The sequence below is a fragment of the Artibeus jamaicensis genome, unplaced genomic scaffold (assembly GCF_021234435.1).
Source record: "Artibeus jamaicensis isolate MK-2021 breed Jamaican fruit bat unplaced genomic scaffold, CSHL_Jam_final scaffold_612, whole genome shotgun sequence".
Taxonomy (NCBI): domain Eukaryota; kingdom Metazoa; phylum Chordata; class Mammalia; order Chiroptera; family Phyllostomidae; genus Artibeus; species Artibeus jamaicensis.
In genome coordinates, this window is record NW_026522049.1 from 705,254 (window position 1) to 724,168 (window position 18,915).

The 18,915-nt window shown below is 38.1% G+C and overlaps 1 protein-coding gene across 1 annotated transcript in view; it reads right to left on the reverse strand.

The window, feature by feature from the left end:
• The window catches only part of ETFA (electron transfer flavoprotein subunit alpha), a 54,451-nt gene that overhangs the window by 26,908 nt on the left and 8,628 nt on the right, over window positions 1-18,915 (reverse strand). Inside the window, exons 2-9 of the mRNA XM_037155914.2 lie at window positions 18,176-18,322; window positions 15,610-15,691; window positions 15,426-15,508; window positions 9,785-9,884; window positions 8,240-8,350; window positions 7,374-7,475; window positions 3,718-3,786; window positions 2,306-2,388 (exon numbers count right to left, since the gene is read on the reverse strand). Coding sequence (XP_037011809.1) covers window positions 2,306-2,388; window positions 3,718-3,786; window positions 7,374-7,475; window positions 8,240-8,350; window positions 9,785-9,884; window positions 15,426-15,508; window positions 15,610-15,691; window positions 18,176-18,322 — 777 coding nt within the window. The remainder of the gene's footprint in view (window positions 1-2,305; window positions 2,389-3,717; window positions 3,787-7,373; window positions 7,476-8,239; window positions 8,351-9,784; window positions 9,885-15,425; window positions 15,509-15,609; window positions 15,692-18,175; window positions 18,323-18,915) is intronic.

Below are 18,915 nucleotides of genomic sequence, written 5' to 3' on the forward strand. Positions count from 1 at the left end.
TAATCTTCCATATGCGTATGATACATATAGAATGATATGATAAAATAAAAATATATTTCAATGTGATTAAAAATGTAAGTAGCCTAGGCCAGTGTGGCTTGGTTGGAGCGTCACGCCATACACCAAAATGGGTTCGATTCCCAGTCAGGGCACATATCTTGGTTGCAGTTTGATCCTCAGGCAGGGAGTGTGAGGGAGGCAACTGACTGGTGTCTCTCTCCCCCCACCCCCTTACTCTCTAAAAGAGATGAAAAAAGGCCCTTGGGTGAGAATAAAAAATAAATAAAAATGTAACTAAATTCGTGGAATCTTTTGAATATCACATGTTTTTCTCAAGAAATTGGTAAGAAAAATTATTTTGTGAGGATAAGAAAATTTGCCTTTATGTGTCCCCTTACTTAAAGAAATAGGGAACTTCTTACTATTTGCAGTGATGCTTCTCAGAACCATTACAAAATGCCAACCAGAGGCTTCCAGTACAGAACATTGATTCAAGTTTGGTAAAGATAAATGAAAGCACTGTGTGCAGCTTTAAACACAAAGAAACACTGCGTTATCAACAGACAAGGGAGACATGGTTTAACAGCAGACAATAAAGTGTGCGGGAGAGAAGACAGAGCTTTTAGATGTGCACAAACGTCATACATGCCCACAGTGGGATATGGCTGCCAAGAACCTAATACAATATTAAGCAGCATTAATTAAAATATTTAGGAAGATAGTCCAACTCTGTAGTAATCAGAGCAATATGAAGTAACGTGTTCAATTCTGGGTCTCAGGACTCCTCCTCACAGGCCTAATGGAATAATTGCTATCAGACTAACCCTCCTGTGAAGAAAAGCTGTGAAACCCGAATAAAATACAGACAGCAACTGTTGAAGTACACTGGAGATCAACCGAGACGGGCAGCGCCGAGAGGCCAGCATTCTGTACGGAGGGAAGCACACGATGAGCCTACCACACACCTTTACTTCTTCCCCGAGGCATCTGCAGATTTCCCACAAGGGGAGTAAAAAACAATCAGAAAGCAGCCACTTTGGATAGAAACCAGGAGTCTTTTAGTTGAGGAAATACACAGAAGACAGCATTTGTGGCTGCCACATTAGGAAGAGAAAGGAAAGGAAGGAAAGGAAGGAAAAAATCCCAGAAGGAGAAGCATACACTCTACTCAAAACTCTGGCCGACCCCTGCATCAGACATGTGCAAGTTGGCCTCTAAGCCACACGGCTAGGACTAAAAGAGAAGTCAGCGTTTGCAGTTCTGCCAACTTAACTGCCTGCTAAAACAAAAAAATTAATATCCTTATAGGAATATAACAAATGCACGATCTCCACACATGCTATTCAATGTTTATAATCCAAAAGTACTAGGCCAGTGACTCTCAAAATATGGTCTGCGCATTTCTGGGAGCCCCAAGACACTTTCAGGGGTCTGCAAGATCAAGACTGTTTCACATTAACACTAAACTGTTATTTGCCCATTTCTCTCATCCTATCACAACTGTGTAGCAGAGTCCCCAGTGGCTGCATGACTTTTGAGGAAATCAGCACTCTGATAACTACTAGAATGTACCTATATTTTTGTGTTTTCCAAAAACATTTAAGGTAGCAGGTTTTAATTAGAAACATGAATGTTTGTAGAGATTAGTTTATTCTCAGTATAATAGTGGTACTCTTACCGTTACAACCGTTATGTCTCTAACTTCATTATCATCCTATAAATTGATGTCTAAAATCCCAACGATTTCCTCGTACCCACAAGGAAACACAGTATTTATTGTCTTGTATGGCAATAACAGTTAAATTTTGTTTCAAAATTAATCTAAGCTTATTAGTTTACATTTTGCAAATGTTTGGACTGAAATACAGAAGACTCAGTTTTGCAACCCACAGCTGCAATAGGCTGTATGGTAAATAAATGTCATGTGAACTTATGAAGTCCATTCAACAATGAAATGCTGCTTTTACCAGTTTTATATTTGGTGTTGTAATATGAATGTCACAAATGTTTCCAGCGCTTTAAAAAATATGAAAAACAACAGTGGATTTAAAAACAGGTAAGCCTGTCACTGAGACGGGGAAATCAGAGGCCTTGTGAAAAGAGCACATTCCTGCGGAGACGGCTCGCTGCCGAAGTGCACAGGGCAGGTTTACAGCTGTCTGTATGGGAAATAATACAGGAAGTAACGAACAATAATATAAGGATGAATTCCGTGTTTCACATACTCACACTGATAAACACTTTTGCCCACCCCTGCTCCTTTCCCCGTATAACTCTGTATAGCGTATTTTACTGTAGTACTTACTGGTGCTACTATTTTTCCTGTCTGTCCAACCTGCATGTCATTGGGAACAAAACCAGCATCAACAGCAGCACGAGAAGCACCAACTAAAAGGGGAAGAAAAATGTTTCCTTTTTAAAACCTTTTGTCCTTTTTTAAGTCAGCTGGTTCGGATATTCAATGATAATTGTAAAAAAAAAAAAGACACTGATACAGTACAGTTAGAAATTCATTTTAGTAAGGCTTTAATCAACCCCCTTCCTTTCTGGGTCACTGTCACTTTCTCAGGTACTAGTCTTAATTCTTGGAGATTTTAACACCGTGTCATCTTAGTTTCATGAACAACTCTCCTCCAGCTGTCTTGTCCTTCACATGACCTCAGCCACACCCATGACCACATCCGACCTTTCCGTTACCAATGCCCCTCGATAACTCCCATGTCCAATGTCTCCTTGTGACTCCCTCTTTCTAGGTGACTGCCTTCTGGACCCATCTTCCCTGACCTATTGGCAGTAGTGGACATGGTTGATCACTCTTTCCCTTCCCGAAACACTTCTCTTGGATTCCAAATATCAAACTCTCTCCCTGGTTTTCCTGTCTGACTTACCTTTTTGGTCTTCATTCTCCCCCACTTCTTATTCTTGCAATGTCTAGGGCTTAGTCCTGGGTCTCTTTTTTATCTACACACCACCCCTGGTGATTTCATCCAGTCTCACAGCTTCAAATACCATCTAAGTGTAAATGATTCCCAGTGAACTCCACATTCCTATACCAACTGCCTAACTAACATCTCTACTTGGGTATCTATTATCAGACATCTCAAAACTCAATATGCTCCAAACCGAACTTCTGATCCCTCCCCCTGGAAATGACATCACTTGGAGTCTTACCCATCTCAGCTAACTGCAACCCCACCCTACCAGCTGCTGGATAAAAGTGTTCTCTCATAATCTATACCCAATCTCTCAGAGATCTGAGGCAGTTTTAGTGGAGTATGAGGACAGAAACCTAATTGGAGTGCATTTAAAATACTGGTCCTAGGTAACAGTTATATGGCGGTATTCACCTTTTCATAGCTGTTGAACAGTACATCTGTGATTTGTGTGGTTTCCTGTATGTGTGTTGTTTTAATAAAAATGTGTTTAGACACACACATTTCAGTCTTTAGTTCATTTAAAAACTGGGTGCTTTGTCTTTTTATTGTCTCTGTAGGAATTCTGTTTGTAACTAAGATTTAGCAAATGCATCACATCTATCCTCACTGAGTGCTGTATCATTTACTTGGAGACTTAAGAAAAACTGTTTCAGAGAGAGACCATAAAAACCAGAGAAAGTAAAATAATTTTCAGCCTTGAGTGACAGAGATAAGAGAAATAATGAAGAAAAGTATCTCCTACAAAAAGGGAACATTTTTCTACTAAGAGAAACAACCTTACCTGCAGCATGTAGTTGATCTGCCAAATCATATAACAACTTAAAGTTCTCTCCGCTCTTCAAACCCCGACCTCATTTTTAAAAAAAGATGAAAAAAATTAGGCAAATATAAACTCCATTCTATAAATATTTTGCAACTTTGTATACCTGAGTGATCTTCGCATTACACAACTGTCCTAGTTCATGCCACCTGCACCAAGAAGCTCTTCCCGACTTCCCCAGTGATGCTCCTGTACTTCTGTAAAGCATTCAATACTGTTGTTAATTAACTAACCAGGTAACTAATTCTATAACTGGTCTTCCCCACTATAACAAAAACTAACTGCGGGATCCATATCTATCTCGGTCACTGCTATACCCACGGTATTTAGCAAAACATTGCTGAATGACAGAAGTTGTTTATTATTTGAATGGAAGTCAGTCCACTAGATTCCAACTCCCTGACAGCAAAAAGCCTTGCTTTGCCCTCTTTGCTTCTCCAGCATTTTGCAATAGGCCTGGCATAGAACCAAATGCCAGGTAACCATTTCTTGAATGAATTAAGTGATTACACAAGTCAGATATATCTTTTCAAAATACTGATTTCCTCTCAGTGACCCTTGTCAATACAAGCCTGTTTAGAAGCTTATTTTGTTTGATGTTTAGAGATTTTAAAATCATAAGACTATTAACCATGTGGCTTTCTCTTCTAACGTATTTTATTATGTTATTACAGTTGTCCCAATTTTTCCCCCTTTGTCCTCCTCCACCTGGTACCTCAACTCCCTCCAGCAATCCCCCCTAGTTCATGTCCATGGGTCATGTATGTAAGTTCTTTGGCTACTCTATTTCCTATACTGTTCTTAATGTCCTATTTTGTACCTGCCAATTAGGCTTCTTAATCCCTGCACCTTTCTGCCCCTTCTCCCCCTGCCCCCTCATACTGACAACCCTCCAAAAGATTTCCATATCTATGATTCTGTTCCTGTCCTGCAGCATGTTTGCTTATTTAGATTCAATTATTGATAGTTGTGAATTTGTTGACATTTTAAGTGTATTTTATTGACTATGCCATTATAGTTGTCCCATTTCTTTTTTCCCCCTCTGCCCTGCACTCCCCTCTGTTCAGCATTCCTAAAACCTATTTATTATGAGCAATCAGCTCATGGTCTTATGGGAGCTCCCCTGTAGATAACTAACTTCTCTTGCTGCTTTTAAGATTCTCTTTATTGTTAACCTTTGGCATTTTATTTATGATGTGTCTTGGAGTGGGCCTCTTTGCATCCATCTTGTTTGGGATTCTCTGTGCTTCCTGGACTTGCATGTCTATTTCCTTCACCAAATTAGGGAAATTTTCTTTCAGTATTTTTTCGAATAAATTTCCCAATTTCTTGCTCTTTCTCTTCACCTTCTGGCACCCCTATGATGTGAACATTGGACTTCTTAGAGTTGTCCCAGAGGCTGCTTATACTATCCTCACTTTTTTTGGATTCTTTTTTCTTCTTGTTCTGATTGGTTGTTTTTTGCTCCCGTATGTTCCAAATCATTGATTTTATTCTTGGCTTCATCCACACTACTGTTGTTTCCCTATAAATGTATCCTTTATTTCTGACTGGATCTTTTTTATGCTGTTGAGGTCCTCACTAAATTTCCTTGAGCATCTTTAGAACCAGTGTTTTGAACTCTGCATCTGACAGATTGCTTACCTCCATTTCATTTCATTCTTTTTCTGGAGTTTTGATGTGTTCTTTCATTTGGGCCATGTTTCTGTGTCTCCTCATTTTGGCAGCCTCCCTGTGTTTGTTTCTATATATTAGCTAGAGCTGCTATGACTCTGTGTCTTGGTAATGTGGCCCAATGTAGTAGGTATCCTATAGGGTCCAGCCTCCCCTATCACTTAAGCTGGGTGCTCAAGGTGTGCTCTTTGTGTGGGCTAAGTACACACTCCTCTTGTAGTTGAATTTTGGTTGCTGTTGGCAGATCAATGGGAAGGATTCACCCAGGTCAGTCAGCTGCAAGAATTAGCTATGACCACTGACCACCGACATCCACCCTCCATGGAGGATCAGCTGTGTAAGCGCAGGGTAGGGGTCCTCTAGTGTGTTCCGTAGCTGTCCACTGGGTGCACTGCCCATGGGGTTTCCCAGGTAGTACAGGGCCAACGTCAGCCCCCACCTGTGGTTTTCCCAGAGCCACCCAGCCCAAGCTATAAAGCCATCTGAAATGGCTGTTATTTGTGCTGGGCTTAGAGATTTTCAGGCAAAGCCTGTGAATCTAGGGTGGCTGCTTTTAGTGCCAGGCCTAGGGCTCACTGAGACTAGCTCTTGATTGTTCAAGAGGATTTAGGAAGTTGTGCAGCATTAGCCAACGCCAGTCGTTCACATGGAAATATAGCTTGGGTGGGCCTGTAAATTGGATGGGAATCTCTGGGGATTTCCAAGGTGAGTCAAACAGTATTAGCCAGGTTAATGGAGTCTCAGATATGGTACTAGCTTGCCAGCTCTGTGGGGTAGAGGGTTTTGAGAAGGGACAATGGCCTCTGCTCACCTTAATGCTAGACACTTCAGTTTTTTCCAATATGCCCCTGGTGCCTTACAAGCTTCTACCCAGGTCCTGGAGCTCAGAGGGAATGAGTCCGAGGAGGGGAGTCCACATGTGGGTTCTTTAGGGTAACTGTTTGGGGCCCCAGAAGTTTCTTCCAGCAAACCAATCCCTGTTGGTTTTTGCAACCAGAAGTTGTGGGGACTTACCTTCTTGGCATTGAAACCCTGGGTGGGGGCAGGGGGAGGGGGGAAAGTGGGGTGGGGCTGGTGTGTGCCTGGGACTCCTCTCTCCCAAGATATCCCTCCCAAATTTTCATCCGCCCTGCATGGATATAGGACCAGCCTGTTCCACGTCTTTGCCCCTCCTACCAGTCTGGATGGATATGGTTTCCTTAATTTGATAGTTGTCAGACTTTCATCCAACTCAATTTCTGACAGTTCTGAGTGAATGTTGTTCTATATTTTAGTTGTAATTTTGAAGTGGTCGTGCAAGGAGGTGAGCCATGTCTGCCTATGCTGCCATCCTGGCTGGAAATCTAGTAATTTTTGCTGTAGTTGTACAAGGAGAAGTGTATTTACCTACGTCTCCATCTTGATCGGAAAGACAGGATTAAATGACTTCATGTGTTGTTCTTAAAAAGCATTATATACCAAAAAAAGTAAGTCTCATGCAATATTAACAGCTTTGACATTAAATGTGAAGAAATTTTCAAAGAGTTACTCAGAAAGACTGATGTGCACACACTGCAAGTTCTTCACAGTTGTGTGAAGGGCAGGAATCACACAACATGGTCCTGACTTTCCCATCAATTTTTCTGTGACTCAGAGCCAACCGTACTCTTCAGAATAACATGGAAGTCAGTCAATAAAACAAGTCAATATACCAAGTGGCAAAGCTGATGAAATTTATACAGTGCTCCCCCTGGTGCTAGGCACACAGCTTTGCAACAGAAAGCCCAAGTTGTGTGTGAAGCTAATGATTTCATATTCCTCATTGGTAAGTGGGAATATTTGCAACTTAGGTACTCTTTATGTTTGAAAAAAAATCTGTACTCCTATAAAATAAATATTAATAAAATCCCAGTACTTTAGGTTGACATCATCTTTTAAATTAATCCATTATAAATTTTACTCACCACCGGATACCACCACTTTGGCACCAGTTAGCTCTGGTCGATCGCTTTTGGTTAATTTCTGGTCAAGCCACTCTGATATCCCCGCTGGGGAAGTAGCTGATGCTACAAACATGACATACATAACAAAATAATGACTATGAATTCAAGTTCTAAAATAATACCAATCAATTTTAAGAGACATACACAAAGAATTAATTCCATGAAATTTAAGTTTGTTAGTTTACTGTAAATTTGTGTTCCCACTTTCATTCTTCTCGATTTTTTTGAAAGACTGAAGGGACTAGAGTTCAGCTGTCACCTCATCAGCTGTATGACTTTTGAAAAGTCATTTCACTGCGTTTACCTGTAAAACTGGAATAACCCCGTCTGCCTCTGCAGTTCAAACAAGATACTGTGTGTGTTGGGGTGGGACGCTAGTGGGTGGAGGTGGAAGAGGGTATAATGTGGGATAAATGAAAATGGAAAAAGACACCATAAACTATTAAAAATATATTTTAAAGTGTATATGTTAAAGTGTAACACTCTCTATACATTTACTATTACCTTCTTTCACAATACTAAATTTCCTGAGTACCATACCAGGAAGCAGTGAGAGAGGGCAAAAAATCTTAATACCAACACAGTACATTAATCCTAATGGACCCTCTCGTTCTCCCACCCTTTGTTCTCCCAAAGAGACTATCCTGGTGGTACAAAAAATATACATAAAAAGACTTTATAAATATTTCTTAATTTTGTATAAGATTAGGAATATCATTTACATTGAGCTCTCAAGTGCTCTGCATCAGAAATCAGATCATCTCTCAACTAACCTGTGAACTGAAAGCAAGAAACAAACACAAATACAACTGCAAATGAACACTCACCCTTTTCTGAACTGGCACTACCTCCACTTGTTGCTGCAGCTTCAAAAGCTGTTCCTCGGACAGAAAACACCTTCACTTTTTCATCACACTTCACTGTACACAAAGCATTTCCTGAAATACACAGTTTATTAAAAAACAACAACAACAAAACCATATACACACACAACCAGGGAAGATAATAAAGAAATATTCCTTTGGTTCAGAATTTACTTTGCAAAAACAAGACAGAAATGACCACAGGCCAGCTGTCTCCTCCCTCTACAAAACATAGGGAAAAAAGACCATAACACTGAAGAAACATATCAGTACATATTTGTTTAACCTTGATGTCTTTAAAAGTAAAACAAGTGCTGACCTGCCCAGAAACAAGTAACTGGACTAGGCAGCCACACTAATATGGCACACTATTCCTAAAAGGAATATAAAGAAAAGCTTCCCTCTTCAAAAATAACACAATCAGTAACTCAACAGAATGAGCTGCAACAACTTGAGGATGAAGTTACTATGCATGCCAAGGAAGGGAAAGTGAAAACATGGTAGGGCATAAAGAACAAGAAGTATGATGTGCCGAGATCTTTAAAGGTTTTGAGACTTTTTAAAAAATTTTAATTAATTTATTTTTAAAATGTATATTCTATTTGATATCAGGGAAACTTTTACAAATTTCATAACAATGTGAATGAACTTTTTTAACTGTAGATTTTTCTCTTCATTTATTAAATTTTTTTTAAAAATTTTATTTAGTTATTTTTCAAGTACAGTTTTCTATTTCTCCTATCCCAGCCCACCCTGTCCCGTGCTCCCCACCTCCCTCCCATTTCCACCCCCCTTAATTCTTGTCCCTGTGTCCTTCATACTTGTTCCTCAAAATCCCTCCCCTTCTTTCCCCTTAAATTCCCTTCCCTCTCCCCTCTGGTCACTGTCCCCTTGTTCTCTATTTCAGTGTCTTTGTTTTTATTCTGCTTGCTTGTTTGTTTTGTTGTTTAGCTTCCTGTTAAAGGTGAGATCATTGAGACATTTTTATGAATTAGCAATCACATTAAGAATGACCTAAACTATGACCAAATATTTTTCCCTCAAACACTACTGAAAATGAAAGCTCTAATTTGAGGGTGACCATTTATCTTGAAACACACTTCACTCAGAAAGAATTCACTGCTTTCTCCAGCCCCACCAGAGACCAGTGTTGCTCAGCAAAAGACCAAACCACTAGAGACACATAGAAATGAATTTCTTAATGCAGATGGAAATGGAAAGAAGCAGCAAAGATAACTGAGAATGCTATTTTTTTGAGGGAAAGTTTTGCTTTTCCAGGTGCCGCTTATAAAATATAGTGAATAGTGAATCGAGTTTTTATTGATCACTGGAAAAATCTCATCCATAGGCTGACTAGGAAAAACTGTGCCGTGGATCTATCAAGGAGAATGTCCTGCCATGCTCTAAAAGCAAGTGTACATGGCTTTAAAAAAATCCTAACTTCGAGATTAATTTCTGCTTTTAAAATTTATGAAAATATAACATTAATTATTTTCCTTGGGTACTCACCTGCATAAATAGTTCTCACAAATGTGTCAGGTGACTTGATTGCAATTATGTCAGAAATTGGGGCGACATCAAGTTTGGCTGCTATTCTGGGCAAAAGGTTCTAAAAGTAAAGTAAGTATAAGTTACACACATATATATGCTAACGAATGGCTATAAACTACCAGCAGTAACATTCTCTAAATGCAAATCCTGTCAAAATTTTAATTCAAATATTTTATATTTCACATACATCTTTAGACACTACAACTTCAAGCACAACTTTCTAGATAGTATTTGAGATTAAATAGTCTATCATTACTCTAAATACAGTAAGAGTTTATGAGTTTTACACTAATCAACTACCTTAACTCAGTATGTTGAATTATGAGATGATATTTTCTTTAATTAATATCATTTACAAAGCATGACAGCTATACAATTTAGATAGAAAAACATTTAAAAGAATAGTAAAATTCTCAAATACTAAAAATATACTTGATTTCAGAAAAAGCACACATTTTCACCTTTTAAATAATTACTATTGCATTTAAAAAAACCTAAATGTCAATCAACAGGGAAAGGATTATAAATCATCCATATAATGGAATCTTATACAATTATAAAAATAAAAGGCTGAATCACAGCCTGCTTGAATCACAGCCTGGTAGGTAAAAAGAAAAGCAACAAAAATTAATGTGTTTTTCCTTGTACACACATAACATCTCTGGAAGGGATATAGCTGATGACTTTGCTCTCACTAGCAGGGACCACTGGGAAAGCCACACCATCCCAGGTCTCAGTTATCTCACCTCAGGGTGTGAGGCAGGGAACCCCTATGGCTCTAATCTAAAATTCTAAGACTCTAGGGCTCTCACACAGAGAAGGCTGGTTAGTGAAAACTGAATATCCGTACTTTCTAGACTCGAAGATTCTCTTGGATGAAACAGTAAAGCTGAATTCTGCACAGCTTTCTCCACAGAGCTTACTCCATGGCATCTCCTGAACTCCACTAGATGATACCACCTCTAGTGGTTTTAGCCCCAACTCCTCTCTATCTCTCAGACTTCTCCCAGGAGTATCTTCTAATTACTCCTTTATTCTGCATCCTTCCGCATGCATGTATAATTACACTATTTAAATGGCAATAACATGTACCATTTTTAAAAAAGATTTTATTTATTTATCTTTAGAGGGGAAGGGAAGGAGAGAGGGAGGGAAACATCAATGTATGGTTGCCTTTCGTGCATCTCCTGCTGGGAACTGGCCTGCAGGGAACTGGCCTGCAACCCAGGCATGTGCCCTGACTGGGAATCGAACTGCGATTGTCTGGTTCACAGGCCCGCGCTCAATCCACTAAACTACACCAGCCAGGGCAAAATGTACCATTTTAAAATAATTCGTAATACACATACTATATGGCCCTCAACTAAATTTTTAAGCACCCCAAGGGCAAAGGTTTTTATACCCTCTATTTCTCTGTGTCCCTGATCCATATCTGCTAAGAGGTTCCCTATAACCTGATGCTAACAAGTGTTGACAGCCTGAGTCAAGTTTCCTGTCATATTTCCAACAGGAAAGATTTTCTAGTTTTCAGTTTGTTTCTTACATTATACAGTAACCTTCTTTCAACCAAGGTAGAAGAGCTACTGAAAAGTACTGTGGTTTATAAAACTACAATTAAAAAACATTGAGATATCGCAGAAAATAAAGGGTTTGAATTTATGTGACACAGAAAAAAGAAGTTCTAAGAGGGAAGTTCATAGCATATAGGCCTGCATCAAGAAACAAAAATAAATAAATAAAATAAACAATCTAACTTTACACCTAAAGGAACAAGAAAATGAAGAACAAAGCACAAAGTGAGAAGAAAAGATAATAATAAAGATATGAACAGAAATAAATGAAATTGAGACTAAGAAAATAAAAGAGATCAATGAAACCAAGGGCTGATTCTTTGAAAAGATAAAACTGACCAAACTTTAACCAAACTCATCAAGAAAAAAGGAGTGCAAACCCAAATAAATGAAATCTTAAAAGAAAAGTGACAATTGATATCAAAGAAATACAAAGAAACACTAAAGAATACTACAGAAAATTATATGCAAACAAATTTGACAATCTAGAAGAAATGGTTAAGCTATACAACCTTCCAAAACCAAACCAGTAAGAAATGGAAACTCTAAATAGACTGATTACTAGCAATGAAACTGAAGCAGTGATCAGAAAACTGCCCATGTATAGAAAGTCCAGGACTACGCAGCTTCGCTGGTGAATTCTACCAGGCATTTAAAGAAGTTTCAATACCTGTCCTTAAACAATTCAAAAACAAACAAAACAAAGAAGAATGAAAGCTTCCAAACTCATTCCAGCAAGCCAGCATCACTGATACCAAAACCAGACAAAGACATTACAAAAATATAAAATTTCAAGCCAATCTCCTTGATAAACACAGATGTAATAATTCTCAAAATACTAGCAAACAAGATTCAACAATACATTAAATGATCAGTGAGGTCAGACAGAGAAAGATAAATACCGTATGATTTCACTTACATGTACAATCTAAAAAGCAAATGAATAAATAAAACAGAAAGAGACCCACAGATACAGAGTGGGGTGTTGATGTTTTGCAAAGGGGAAGGGAATGAGGGATGGGTAAAAAGGAAAAAAAGACTAAATTTTTTTAAATGTCAGCCATTTTTTAAGACAGTAAACATAGTTCTAATTTTGTAAATAAGAGGTTTAGAAGACATCTGCTTTTAAAACAAACCAAATCTGTCAGTATATAAAGCCAGCTTCAGTAACCCTTCCTGAACCATTTTTTAGCTGTTCAGGAAATACTACTGCAACACTGCTGCCCAGCGGAGCAGATTCTCTTACAAATGTTAGGTTACGCAGTCTGTGTCTCTTTTACAAGTTTTAGAACTTTCTAAATTGCTTGAAATTTACTATCTTTTGTACTCCCATTATCTCTTGTTTTATTTTAGCACACCTTGAAAAACATTTACGACAGTGCTTAAAGGCATATGTTTTTCCAGGTCTGATCTTCCATCTAAATGTCCTGAGAGGGTGGATAGTAAACAGACGTCTCTCTCCACTCTTTGACAGGCTCGACCACATAATTTCAGGGAAGGAGAAACAGTAACTGTCAAGAGTGTTCTTTTCATGCACAAAAAGATGACAGATTTTCAAATTCCAGAATATGAATATAAAAATGTATCTCAAAACCATCGCTGGTGAAGGACTATTATTATAGAGCCAATTGTGTGGCTTCATCTGATGAACTGTCTCATTCCAAACACATTCAGAGGCTGCAGCACCAGCTACTCTTATATGCCCCTTGTTCTCAGAACTCCCATGTCACCGCACAGTAGTCAAGGCCTGCATATTAAAATCTAACTAATTGGATGCAACACATACTCTTTCTAACAATCTTTAGGTGAACCATCATCACAGAAACTCAAGACTGCTGAAATTGCTTAAATCATCCCACAAAGAATCAAAACTCTCAGAGATGGAGTGGTCCACAAAGATCTTTTAGTTTGGGGCTCATCTGTAACATCCTAAAGGATGGTATTTGGATGTCAGCTTCTGCCCTAATCATCCCCAGGGAAAGGGAAACCTACCACAGAGAAAAGCCATTCCATTTTTTAACATCTCTGGTTGGTAGACCTTAGACATCACTTGGTCAAACTGCATCATTTAACATATGTAAGAAACAGAATTCAGGAAGGTAAATGACTAACCCAAGGTCATGTAAGTGTGTGGAACCACCTTACTTACCGATTACTAAATCCCGTATGAAAACTGAAAACCTTAGGATAGTCTGTCTGCAATGTGACAACCCAATTAAAGAACAATTATTTATTAAATTCATATGTTTACATTGTAAGATAAAAATTGTTATTGCCTAGAAATTCTATTAACCTGAGAAGAAAAATTTTAATGAGTTCAAGTTTATAATTCTAAAGGTTAAAAAAAACCCAGAGCAATGTTGGGTGACTGGGCAAGGCCCCTACACGGTTCATGTCTAGAAGTTAATGCTGTACCACAGATAAATGTTCGCAGACACTACTCATTTTGCAAGTAAAGAGGCCATTGCATGGGGAGCTCACTGTTAGTGCTACTCAACATGGTTAGCTGATGAAAGAGCTTATCTCTTTCTACCCAAACTCATATTGAAAATTAACTAAACAGAACTATAAATGAAAAAGAGAAAAAATCATTATCAAGACAATTCAAATGAAAAATTAAAATGACCGAAAACTATAAATAAACATAATTCACTATCAACTGGAGAAATGCAAAATTAAAAAATATACAATATAGGGGCAATGTTAAAATGCATAGCACCAAGTTTTGGCAAGGTACTCTCACACGTGCCTGGAGTGCAAATATATCCTTTTAAGAGAGCAATTTAACAACGTACACCCAAAGTTTACAAGCACAGAGTCTTTGACCAGGCTATTTCACTTGCAGAACTCTATTCAGGGGGAGAAGGGTAGCTGGAGGTGGAAGAGCACATAATGGGGGATAAATGGTAATGGGAAAAAATACAATACAAAAATAAATTAAATAAATAAGAAAATATCAGTGCATGTACAAAAAGATGCCATGTACTGGGATGTTTCCTTGCAGCAAAGTTTATACATGAAAAACATCAGAAACAACCTAACTATCCATCCTTGTCTAAATATGGAATATTATTAACCTTAAAAAAAAGACAGCCACATTATAAGCAAATATTTTCAAGATATACTCTTAGTTAAAAACCACTAGTTGTAAAATAATTCATGCCACGTTATGCAATTTTAGAAGTAAAAAAATTACACTTGTGTTATATTTTGAAATCCATAGAAAGAGGCCTAAAGAATGTACAACTATTAACACTTGTAAGCTGTGAAAAGGGGAGAGGAAATTGGGAATGAGGAAGGGACTTTGATACTTTGCTCTGCATACTGCTGTACTGTATGCATCATTTATAGTTAGATGTGATTGTTCACAACTGAATTTATAATCTTGAAAAGTTTATTTCTTGCAGCTTATTAACAAGAAGATAAAAGAAAAGAAAGCTAGAGTAACACCCACGGCCCCAGAGAGACCCACCAACAAAAAAGTCCTTCTCTTGCCTTTTTTTAAAGAAAAACTTCATGCAGACCCTTCTTTCTCAGACATATCAAAAAGCACATAATCAGACTACAGCTTTTTTTTTAACCTTAAGAATGTCTTTGACCACCACACAACCCTTCCCAAATTCTCCAAGTAGATATTGATAGAATTTGGCCTTTCTAAATAACCACCAGCCACCTAAATAAACGATCTCTTAAGATGGGTTACTAATACAAATGACATTCAAAGACACAGAGATAGTTCAACACGTTCATAAAGAAAATAATCATTTAAAGTAGTGTCCATGATGAATTTTAAAACGTGGAAGTGGCATTCTAATAAATTACAACAAAATCTTTAAAGAACAGAGATGTCTCTGACAAAATTTGAAAACCTGGAAATCGTGTTTTCACAGAAATCATTACAAAATCTTGAAATAAGATTTAGCAAAACTACCAGACTGACTGAACACAGTCTGTTGTGCAGCTGTGGCACAACGAGACCTAACCCTTGCGAGCAGTGACAGCAGGGCCCACACCCTCATTCTGCTCACCTTTCCGAAGGCAGATGCTCCCGCACAGATGTGCGTGTAATTGAACTGCTTCTGAGATGCCAAAATCAATGGTGTCAGTTCCTCTGGGAATCAAACACATCTGATAAATACATTTCATAATATTTTCATATTCATACATTCAAGAATTATTTAGACATTCCATTTTTCCACTGGAAAAACTTACCTGGAAGAAGGCCCTTGTATGCATCATGCTCAGCCACCAGAACTTTTGCTACACCTGCTACTTTGCAGAGATCCTGCGCCACCTATGATTTTAAAAGTTCTTAGTTATCCATCTAACAGAAAGATGCAAACTAAGCCACCACTACAAATATCAACAGAGCATAAAGCCTTAATAGCCAACTGTAAAAATTGTTCTCTTCTAAAAAGTGATACTTGGAAATAAAAAAAACATTCTTGTGTCACCGAATCTGATTTAAAACCCCTGGTTTTTGAACAGAGCACCCGAAAGGACGGCAGCAGCGGCAAGGTTAACAAAGGAAATCTTATGTCAATTGATCTTACTACCAACTGACCTTAACCAAAAAAAAGTACTAATTGATAAACCAAAATCAACAAAGCTCTCTATTCAAATTTAGTTGTCAACTGCATGCTCTACCTTTCACTCAATGCAAGTGCAAGTTCATCATTTTAGAAATGGTGAAATGAGGCAATGGTTAGTTTCTCTTTGTCTCTCAAAATAACAACACAACCAACACATTTCAGACTTAGGTCTTCTTAGGGGTAAAGGACAGGAAGACCCAGCCATACTGGTCTACAGGCCCTGGCACTTTATTTGGCAATAATTAATTTCTGCTGATATTAAAATGAGCAGATCTGGCCCTGACTGGTGTGGTTCAACTGGTTGGGTGTCAGCCTTCAAAGCAAAAGGTTGCTGGTTTGATTCCTGGTCAGGGAACATGCATGGGTCGTGGGCCCAGTCTCCTGTTTGGGGGGAGGGGGCGTGCAAAAGGCAACCAATCAATGTTTCTCTTACATACTGATGTTTCTCTCCCTCTCTTTCTCCCTGCCTTCCCCTCTCTGTAAAAAATAAAAATAAATAAAATCTAAACTTAGTGAATCTGGGCAAGACTGAAATTTTGTATCAGTCCATTGTCAACCACTGCGTTCCCGCCTTTTTGTATATATTTTTTTATAATGAATGTACAGATTTTAGTTCCTTGTTTTTCCTGGGGTTGTGGGAAAGCCTTCTGACCACTCAAGATTACCTGCATAAAGGGGCAATTAGAATTCCTCTTCCAGTCTCTTTAATTGCAGCATGGCTGGCTTCTGCTTTAGCAGAAACACGGCAATCATAGTATAATCTTCTTATTGTTTACCTCCATGCTGATTCACTGATGAGCAGGCACAAAAGGCTATGCCTCCCCTCCTCAGAGGATGGTAAGGTTTCAACAATATTCACCGAGGAAAGGATACAGTGCACAAGTACCTCTGCTGAATCAAGTACTCATTGGCAGACTACTTAGTTCTAGCAAAACCATCTTTTTATTATCAGCAAAAGCTTCTGGCACTACACAGAAACATCACCTGCTGCTTATGCCAAATAGCTATATAAGACAGCATGGAACTGGCATCTGCCTATGGTATCAATGGTCTTCCCATACAGGCACTGTATAGGAAGAATAGATCGTGACATGATAATAACATTATAACTCAACAGAAGGTGATTTCGGCTCTGACTTTTCTCAAAATAGTATAAATAAAATAGCACTTCAAATATTTTTGAAGTAATGTTAGAATAATTAATTAAAACCACAGCAAATAAACAATCAAACCCAGAACTTGTCTATCTGAAAGCCAGGCAACCAGGTAATAAAAAAAGATACCATAGCCCTATCATCATATGCTGCAGTTAGTATCAATGACATAAGATTCAGTAGTTGTTAGCAGGCTTTAGGAAAATAAATCCATATAATTTAACCCCATACTTGCTAGAATACATTCTTTTAAGATATTAGTTTCAGGTAAGAAATTAGATGTGACACTAGTGTTCTGAATCTCATTATATCACATGGTCTGCATCAATGCCATCTCATAAAAACTAAATTTGTCTAAAAAGAAAAAGAAACATGCTGTCTTTGGAGTTTTTCCTTTGGGGTCCAAGCCCCCAGCCACACAGTCAGCAACTCCTGTGTGGTGTGGGTGGGAACTGGAGGCTCATGCTGCAAAAGCTTTATTGAAGCATGACCTCCACGGCACTGCAGCCCACTGGTACAGACCCTGCAGGTCGAGGGTTAGTTTACAAAGCTGTCACTGTCTTATTCCAACAACAAAAATGAAGAACTTTCCACGCAGACCATCACCTGGAAAGCAAAGTGCTAATTCCATTTGCTTCCTTACACCAATTAAACAGTAACACCCATGGAACTTTGTCCAGATTTACCACTTTCAGGAATTAAAAGCAATTAGCAAGTATATTCATCAATACAAAAAAGGAATCGACTATTAACCTTTAAGGAGACTCAAATATTATCATTCTACTTGGTACCTGATGGCACACGATGGTGCCAGTGGAACTAAATCAAGTATTCTACCTCATTTCAAAAGATAAAATGCTTAGCGAGCAAACTTAGTTTTTTTCACACATAGTAATAGTTGTGACATTGGCCATTTAATGAGGATTAGAGCCTAGTTTGGGTTACAGTCCTCGCCATAATTCTCTGTTGCCATCTTTCCCTGTCTCTTGATGGAGATTATATTTGCTATGATTGACCTTAAAAATTTCTCACCTTGTCACATTTGGTTCCAGCTATTAAGCAGGACACCTCACCTCCAAGACGTTTGGCTGCAGTGATGGTATTTAATGTAATGGGTGCTAGGGTATCATTTGCATGCTCGGCTATTACCAGGGTACTCTGAAATCGTAGCAATAAGGCCTAAAAAGAGGGAGAAAATGGAAAAGAATGTTACAATAGAAAATTTTTTTATTGACTGTTAAGCATGTATGCTTTAAAGAAAACTGTACACAACACTCAGTTACTCAGTTCTATAAATGTATTCCTACAATGCTTGCTCAACAGCAAAAATTGGGCTGTTGTATCTATCATTGTATTACCAATATTCATACCTAATAAGAACAAAAATGCAAATTAGTGTTCTACTGTTAGGAAATTTTTTAAATTAGTTCAAAACAATTTTCCCACTAACCTATGTTCAAGGAGAAGCTCAATATATGTAAATGTAAAATCCTTGAGCAGAAGATGTGACTATCAAAGTAGGAATCGCCAATCCCACTCACCTGTAGAAACACTGCTAAACACACACTATATCCAGAAATAATGGCTCTGAAATCTATTACTCACATTGATTTCTACTGCTTCAGTCAAAATACATTCAATATCAAAATAACTGATACTATAAACCTGTCTTTAAAACACAGCAATTCTCCTGGGGTTTCAACTATTCAAATATGCTTCCAAAATCAAAAAAAGTAGCTTGTAGGAAAGCTCATCAGAGCCAACCAATATCT